This window comes from Peromyscus californicus, unplaced genomic scaffold, assembly GCF_007827085.1.
Source record: "Peromyscus californicus insignis strain IS unplaced genomic scaffold, ASM782708v3 Scaffold_9__1_contigs__length_137607984, whole genome shotgun sequence".
In the NCBI taxonomy this organism is placed as follows: Eukaryota; Metazoa; Chordata; class Mammalia; order Rodentia; family Cricetidae; genus Peromyscus; species Peromyscus californicus.
Window position 1 is genome coordinate 66880976 of NW_026294617.1, and position 9062 is coordinate 66890037.

At 47.4% G+C, this 9062-nt stretch overlaps 1 protein-coding gene across 1 annotated transcript; it reads left to right on the top strand.

Moving 5' to 3' along the window:
* The first annotated feature begins 643 nt into the window (after window positions 1-643).
* On the top strand, window positions 644-8006 carry LOC128105649 (Fc receptor-like protein 1). The gene is made up of 6 exons (XM_052730919.1): window positions 644-1517; window positions 2333-2620; window positions 2789-3067; window positions 4541-4565; window positions 6932-7014; window positions 7239-8006. The coding sequence occupies exons 1-6, from the start codon at window positions 1181-1183 to the stop codon at window positions 7433-7435; spliced, it is 1209 nt and encodes a 402-aa protein (XP_052586879.1). The 5' UTR covers window positions 644-1180; the 3' UTR covers window positions 7436-8006.
* Window positions 8007-9062: the final 1056 nt, after the last annotated feature.

Genomic DNA, 9062 nt, shown 5'->3' on the forward strand with positions numbered 1-9062 from the left:
CGCCTAACACCTTTCTTTCTCAGCTCATTTTCAAATGCTGTAAAGTTTATCAGTCCTCTGAGGACCATAGATGTCCAGGAGAGAAGATGCAGGGTATTCCATACCCAGGGCAGATGCTAACTGTAGGTGTAACTGCTACCTAAAAGGATTCTGCAAAAAAAAAAGCCTTCTTGTAGGAAAGACTTGAGGTTATAGACACTGAACCAGGTATCACCGGGAACCCAGGGTATTTTTCATCTGGTAAAGAGAGAAATAATTTCTCTTAAGAAAACTATAAAAGTTTCCCAAATTGAGAGACTCCGGGGCTTAGACAAATGCCCAGAGAGACTGGGCTGATGGGACAGTGAGGAAGATGAGGGAAAATGAAGCTTCAATCATCTTTACATACTCTGAAATGAGCCCTTAAAACCCCAAAGCACATACCCCTAAGACTTAAGACGTGGATTAAATTTTCATCACATCTCACGGATTCTACAGAGGTTTATATAGAACTTCTGAGCCAAGGGATCCAGGCTGTGTGGATGATGGATTCAGGGATTTCCCAGGCAAGTGTTCTCCCTTTTCTCCATCAGCGACTGCAGCAGGAGGCTCAGAGAAGGGTCAACAGAGAACTGAGCCTCCCCCCTGAGCCTTGTTTTCATGGTGTTGCTTCCATGACAACCGATTCCCCCAGGATCCCGGTGATGTCTTTGAAAGTGATGGCATGGGTCTGGGATGTCAGCGCAAGGGGAACCTTTTTTCCTTATCAATATGATTTATAACAAAGGAAAAAGAACGGAGCTGAGTTTTAGCTCTATGGTAGAACATTTGCCCAGCATCCATAAGGCTCTGCCACTGTGATTCCCAGTACTGTCAAAATAGAAGGAGGAGGAGGAGAGGAGAAGAGGAAGGAAAGAAGGGAGGGAGGGAGAGCGGGGAAAAGAGAAAGGAGAGAGAGAGTTTACTAGAACTTTAAGCTTCACTGTATCCAGCAAGAGTCTTCAATATACCTACTCTAGCATAACTTTAACAATTATACCAGAAACTTAAAAAAGGAGATAATGAGATCTAAGCCACAGGTAAAGATTGCCCTCTGGAAGCCCTCCAGAAGGAGCAGGATGGGTTCTCCCCAAAGGGAAACTCGTGGCTATGAGGGAGGTGGTGGGAGAGGTTGTCTGTTCTACTGGCTGGGAACACAAAGATGCCTGTTCACAAACACTGCCCTGGAATTTGTGTTTATGTCTTTTCTCTAGATCTGTTTCTACAACCTGTGCTAGAATTCAGTCCTTCCCACCCTGTAGAGGGGCATTCCATGACCCTGACCTGTAGGGTCCAGCTCCTTGCACAGAAGCCATATATTCAGTTCCGGTTCTGCTTCTTCGGTGATGGCCGGGTTCTTGGGTCAGGCTGCAGCAGCTCCCCAAAGCTTCAGATCCCTGCCAGGTGGAGGAAAAACCCAAAGTCTTACCGGTGCGCAGCTGAAGCGACAGCTCAGAAGGTCACAAAGTGGAGCCTGACAACCAAGATACCTGTGCAGAGTGAGTGTCTGCGCTCACTCTTCCAGAGTCAGAGCTGGGTAACAAAAGAGCAGAACAGGATGTCTCCCGCGCTCCTGAGAAGGTAGACATTGGGAGGAGCTGCCAGCTGCCCTGGTGAAGAAGCAAGGAAAGGCCTTGTGGGAGGAGTGTGTAGAGTGTGCTATTGGAGAAGAGTTTATGGGAGATGCTGCAACCAAAAACAGCCATGTTTTATTATCCTGTGCCATATGATCCCATGTCAGGGTCGATCATCCAAAGCAAATGTCCAGTACCTACAAAGGGTTGAATGTCTCAAACTTGCTAAAACTTCAACATTGGTAAAACAAAATCTACCCCAACCTGTAAAAACCTTGATCAGCTCACACATAGCAGATCCTCCTCTAGTCCTGTGGTGTAACTGACTTCTAGGACTGCGGGAGCTAATGACAGTCACACACTTACAAATGGAAATCAGATCTAAGAGAAGTTGAGTCATGTGCTCAAGCACACACGGCAAGAAAGAGCTTGAAAGAGTATTCGTAGCCCAGCAGTGTGATTTATAACGTGGACTTGAGATCACTGTAGGGTAGTAGAAATTGTGATCCCAGGGTGGGAGATGACATCGCATACTCTGTGGTGGTGGGAGAGTACTTTTCTCACTCTGTGACTATCAGCCAAACCTAAGATGATTCCGAGTCAGCAGAACACCAGCCCCAATGTAAGCTGTTAAAATCCCTGACTTGGCCAGCAGCCTTTTGCTTCCAGGACCGGAACACCCACCCCTCTCTGAAACGCTCCCTACTCAGGGTCCCCTTTGTTATCTTGTGTTCCCGCAGGAATCCCCGTCTCTGATGTGAACTTGGAGACACGGCCCCCAGGGGGATGGGTGATGGAGGGAAGCAAACTGGTCCTCGTTTGCTCAGTTGCTAATGCCACTGGAAACATAACATACTTCTGGTACAGAGGGGCCCTGGGTTCAAATCTGGAAACAAAGATACAGCACTCACTGACGGCGGAGTTTGAGATCGTGGAAGCGAAGAGCAGCGACGCTGAGCAATACTATTGTGCAGCTGACAATGGCTACGGCCCTGTTCTCAGCGAGCTGGTGGACATCACTGTCAGAGGTCAGTGACGCAGCTGCCACATCGCAGCCAGCATCCCACACCACATCCACACTCCCCTGGGCTGCCTTTAGCGACGTCAGTGGGGTTGAGCCTCTAGGGAGCAGGCAGAAATTATGGGACTGTTTGCCCCGTCAAGGTACCTTTCTCTAATTGTTGACTGTTGATCAGTTCCAGTGTCTCGCCCTGTCCTTACCTTTGGGGACTCTGGAACCCAGGCTGTGCTGGGGGACCTGGTGGAGCTTCACTGTGAGGCCCTGAGAGGCTCTCCCCCAATCTTCTACCAGTTTTATCATGAGAATGTCATTCTGGGGAGCAGCTCAGCCCCCTCTGGAGGAGGAGCATCCTTCAACTTCTCCCTAACTGCAGAACATTCTGGAAACTACTTCTGTGAGGCCAGCAACGGCCAGGGTGCCCAGCGAAGTGAGGTGGTGACTCTCAACCTAACAGGTATTGTTCTGGCTTTGGGACTCTCAGGGTCAGTGTCTCTTCCCCAGCATCGTGGGACAGCTTCAGAGTTTTCCAGTGGTGTGTCGTCAGGGGCGGGGCTTCTGTAATCAACGTGGGTGGTGCACATGAGAGGGGCGGGGCTTCTGTTCACCTTGCTGGCACAGGCGATGAGCATGAGGGAGAGGTGTGGAGGACGGAGTTTGAGTGCCTATCTTCTTTCATCAGTGTGAGAAGCAGGGGTACTCTAGATAAACAAGGACACCCTCCCCCATGAGGAGCAGCCCTTGAACATAACCCACACATGAGATGTCTGTTTTCCAAACCCAACCCCTTCCCTACCGGAGCTCAGGTGCAGATCTCTCCTCAGTGCCCATTGAGGCTGGAAGCAGTCATCTCTTCTCAGGAGTCACTGAGTGGCTACTTGGCTGTCTGGGCCCCATCACCATGGCCCTAATATTTTGCTACTGGCTCAAGAGAAAAATAGGTTAGTAACTTCATATATTCAAATATTGCTACTATAACCTCCCCCCCCCAAAAAAAAAAACAGACTGCATTTGTGGCATGCACACAGCAAAGTAAGTGCATGCCCTAGCTACCTTACCTATGTGTCTTCTCATTAACTTTCAAAGCCTGCTATAGGAAAGTTCTTTAATTTCACCGCCTGATATCCGGCTCTTCTGTGGGTTAATTTTTATAGAACGTAACTATTTTTTAAACTGGAGCAGAGGAACACTTGACCACTCACTCTGGCTAGCTCCAGGCCTGATGTCAGTGCAGCAGTCTTACCAAGGGTGATGTCACATGCTTCTCCTTCTCCCTGAAGTACAATTCACATCCCTATGGGTTCTGATCATTCCTGGAGCTTTCTCACCTTTTGGATAAAATGTTGTTTTTCTCCTGAAAGTCTCACCTGGTAACATAGTCAACAATTGCTCTCCATTTTGAATTTTAAAGTTACTTTCCAAGTTTATCACAACCCATAGTTTCTCATGTATTTATGCTTCATCCTGGTCTCCTAGTCTCCACTGAGCAAGTTGAAGAGGGTTAGTAGAGGACAGTGTGAGGCAATTCAAATCTCATTGAATTCCAAGCTTTCCCAACATCTTTGGACACCTCTTCCCAGCTGTAACTTGGCCATGGCAGCACCTGGCTCTGGGACTCTGTGCAGGGTGAGATTCACCAGTGTGGTTACAAAATTCAAAGCAAAGCATGTAATAGATGCAAGGTCCCAAATCCTGTTTCTGGTACTTAGGGGCTTGGGGAAGTTGTTGACTTCCAGCTTTGGGAAGTTGACTTAACCCTTCTGGACCTGAATCGCCTTCGTTGTGACAGAAAGACTCTATAAGTGTCTACCAGATGTCCGCTGGGGACAACGTCATCCCAATTGAGTACCACAGGGCAGGAAGACCATGAAAGTCGGGCTCCGCTGATCTATGCTCTCGGGTTTTTTTTTTTTTTTTTTCTGCCTTGCAGGAAGACAACCGGATGATCCACTCAGGTGAGGGCCCTGCTTTCTCTACGTGCTGATGATGGCAAAAACACACTTTTAAAAAGTTATTTCTTTTATTTTTTTGAGATTATAGTATGATTACATCATCCATCCCTTTCCTCTCTCCAAACACTCCCATATACCCCTCCCTGCTCTTTTTCAAATTCGTGGCCTCTTTTTTCTATTGGTTGTTGTTATATACATATATGTGCATGTATATACATATGTATTTCTAAAGCTAAATACAACCTGCTCAGTCTGTATATGGCCTGTATGCTTGTTTCCAGGGCCAACCATTTGGTACTGGATAACCAACCGGTATGCTGCTCCCCACGGAAGAGCATATCTCCCACCCTCAGGGTTCCTTAGTAACCTGCAGTTCTTCATGTACAGCCTTTCCCTGTCCACTTTAGTATGTCTGGTTTTGTCATCTCTGCTCAGACAATCGCGTTGGTGAGACTTTATGGGTGTAGCTTCTGACATTCCTGGGAGACACAGTCTCACTGCAAACTTTCTGACCCTCCGGCTCTTAGAATCTTCCCACCTCCTCTTCTACGCGATGTTCTCCGAGCCTTTGGTGCAGGAGTGTTTTGTAGATGCATCCATTGGGAATAGACTCCACAACTCTGCATTTTGATTGGTTGTGGTTTTCTGTGGTGGACTCAGTCTGTTGCCGAGAGAAGGTTCTTTGTTGAGGGGTGAACTTATCTATGGGTATAAGGGCAAATATTTAAAATGTAGTTAGGAATAATGCTGGTTTAGTAAAGTGGTGGTTGTATGTTCTCCTCTAAGGTTGATGACGTCACTAGCCCTGAGTACTGCTAGCCATTCCTGGGACCTTAGGGTCATCATGCCACACTGGTTGTTGTGGTTCCTAGGTGCCATCGCTGGGTAGGACTGTTGGTTGCTTCCCTCCTTAGGAAACTTGCATGGTGCCTTCTGGTACCATGAAAACTTACTTTTAAAACGGTACTGTCCTCTCCTGTGAGCTGCTTCCCTTTTCATGGCACTGAAAACTCACTCCTGAGTCCCCCATTGGCAACGTTGAACATTAGTTTCCTATTTCTCTTTCACTATTTTCCTTCAATTATTTTGCACTTTTCTCTAATGCTTCCTTCCAATGCCGCTGCAGTTACCGTCTTTTGATTTCTTTTGGTCAATTCATGCAGTCTGCTTGCTTACAGCAGAGAGGTTTGAATAGAGGGAAAGACTCGAAAAGTCTCGAAATTCTGAGACTCGAAAAGTAGTTTAGGGCAGATAAGCTATATACACTATGCGTCTCTGAAATGCAAGACAGAAAGTAATAAACACACTGAAAATGCTGTTGGTGAAGTTCGCTAGAAGCTTCGAGAAGGAAATCATTTCTAAAATGCTCGCTGGTTCCAAACTTAGCTTGTGCATTGTCCACACCAACGGTAAACACTCATTCCACACTCCCGGGGGCGTAGCACATGCATGACCATTTTCTTTTGTTCCTTCCTCAAGCTGCTTACTCTGGCCAGCTATCTATTTCTACTGAGATGAACCACTATTTCTTTACTTAGTACCCAGCCCTGTCCTAGGGACTGGCAGTCATGCCGCCTGATAAGCAGTCAGATAAGCAGGAGAGGGGCGGCCATGGCTCAGTAGTAAAAAGGATCAACTTCCAAGACACTGCCTTCTTCCTCAAGCTCCTGACAAAGGCCTGGCAGCTTAAAACAAAGGCCTTGTAGGGTTCCTCTCCTTCCATTAGTCCCCTGCTGATAGACTGGCTCAAGTTCAAGGCCTTATGAGGACACACTAACACAACAGTTGTAGGCCCTTCAGACATGCAGTCTTTCTTCGACTGACCAACCCCACATGAGGGGAGGACGGTCCTTCAATGACTTAAAAAAAAAATCAGCCCTCAAGGAGAAGCTGGACGTCAGCTTTTCAAGCCCCCTCCACTCTGCTGAGGGTCTTTCTCGGTGTGCCTGCTGAATGTGTGTGCTTCCTCGGCCCTAGTAAAAAGCCTTTCTTCAACTCTTGGGTCTGTCTTCTGCTGTCTGCGGTGTTCACAGTTTCTCTGCTGTTAGCTTTTGCACTCAAGGTTTTTCCTGCCTTTAAATTCTTTAACTGACAGAGAAAATGAACCCGATCGAGATCCCTAGATGGTAACAGTTACCTGTGTAGGCGATGTCATAGTGAACCTGTAACCCCTGGAACACGTGCTATGGGGCAGCACCACAGAGCCCCATTCTGCCCATGAACGAGGCTTCGGCTTATGCCACACAGCTGTATCTTCCAGCTGTTCATTTTTCCATGAATTAGTATCCTGTACAGGACCCTATCCCTCACATTTTACAATCTCAGTCACACCCAGAGCATCTGGGATGGCATGTGTTTTGTGCTTGCAGGAGCCCTCCTAGGCCTGTGCTCCAAGAATCCAGCTACCTCAACTCACCTGACCCAGGGCAGCTACAATCCCTGTATGAGAACGGTGAGGCTTCCCAGTGACCCGAGTCAGCATGGCACAAACTGGAAAGGGGAGGCCGTCCAGGGTGCTGTCTGCTCGCCAAAGCCGATTCTGCTGCAGCCTAGTCCCTCTACAAATACATGACTCATGACTCACCTGCCTTTGAGTTTGTGGGAGGAGGTGGGTGTGGAATAGGTGAGAGAGCGGGAAGGAAGGGCTGCTTCAACGTGTCTCCCTTCTTGTTTCAGTGAATGTTGTCAGTGGTGACGACATTTACTCACTGGTGTACCATACCCAGCAGGAGATGGAGCCAGCAGTGGGTAAGACTTGGAATGGGATGAATTGTTCACGAACTTTTGTCTGTCCCAGAGCCAAGTCGGTGGCTCTGCTTGGCAATATGGCAGTGTTTGTACTTAGAGCTGACTGTATCGCTGCAGATACTTAGAAACCGACCTTTGTCCGGAAGCGGTGTCAAGTAGAGCTCAGTGCTGTCGTTAGGATGGCCTAGTGCGTCTTTCACGTGGCCTGTTTTTAATGGCAACCCGAAGATGACAGCCTCTGCCGAGTGGCCGGACAGGTCCCTTGCAGCACCGCTTCACCGTGGCTGCTGCTCTTGCCCCATCCTATGCATGGTAGGCCCAGGAGAGGAGAGAGGTTTCAAGCGTCTCCAGTGCCAGAACGGCCTGTGTACCCACCCACCCCAGGCTGCCCGTTCTTCTGTGGACACTAAGATAATCATTCATGCGCTAGAAAGGAAGACAGGAAGTAGTGCTGGAGCTCAGTCTATGGAAAACAGACTGGAGAAGAAGCAAGCTTCACTAATGGGGGGTTGTAAAAGATTAACTATGAGTGGAACCTCACCGCGCTTTACTCATTCCTCCACAGCTCAGCACATGAGGACACACGGGGCAAGTGAGGTAAGCAGGGTCTCCACTGTTCTCTGTGTGCTTTCTCTGTTCCCTCTGGAGACCGTCCTACTGCTTTCCCACAGTATTGCTACGTAGGAGGAGGAAAAAATATCATGGTCCCTTATCTACCAGCACAGTAGAGACACAAAGCATTTAGTTATAACAATAATCACTGCATGAGGGAGTTTTGGAGGCTTATGGGTGTATTTCCTTGAGCTATGTGCTCATGTGCAGTTCAGTCATGGTTTATACTTATTTTTAAGGTTCTATTTATTTGAAAATCTCTATCCTAAAATACTGTTGAACTGGACAGCCACCAACTAGTGATGTATAGCTAGGAATACAAAGTGAATTAAATTAATACTGAATAATACTAAACTAATGTTGCCTTTAAAAAACAGGCCTTGTGAAACATGATTTGTATTATGAAAAATTCATAATTTATAACTCCTGGATAATTCATGATATCCATGGTGGGGGCAGAGAGGTGGCAAGAGTTAAGAGCCTTGCTGCTCTTATAGGGGACCTGAACTCAATTCCAGCACCCACCAGCTTATAGCTACCTGCCTCTCCAGCTCCAGGGGATCCAATGCCTTCTTCTGGTTGCCATGAGCACCTACATTCATGGTGTACATACCCACACACAGACAACACATATATGCACCATTTAAAAAATTCTAAAAGCCATCCATGATGCTGCAAAAGTACTTTCTGAATTTCAGGTGTTTTGACTTTGTTCCCACAAGTATCGCTGGTGCTTTGCAGTTTTGTCCTGCTTAGGGTGGTCTCTGGGCAGAACTCTAGTCCTCAGAAAACCTGAGAGCAGTTTAGTTTATTCATTCCAATGTCTTTGAACAATGACTGTTCATAGGGTTGTTCAGCAGGAGCACCTCTAGAAGCCTGAGGAGTGACAGGCTCCTTTGACAATGGGGCAGGAGGCCATGGGCTTCCAAGAGGCTCCTTTTAAGGTGTTACGGTTGCACATGACAAAATCCAGGCTGACTGGGAAGAGGCCCAGTGGAAGACATGTTCCTCTGTCTTCTCTTCTTTGGTCCTTCCAGGTCTCCTCTGACATCTATTCTAAGGCAAGGAAGATAAACATTGCAGATATGGACTATGAAGACCCTATGTAAAATGATGGGAACAGCGTCTGTGAAGTGCTGT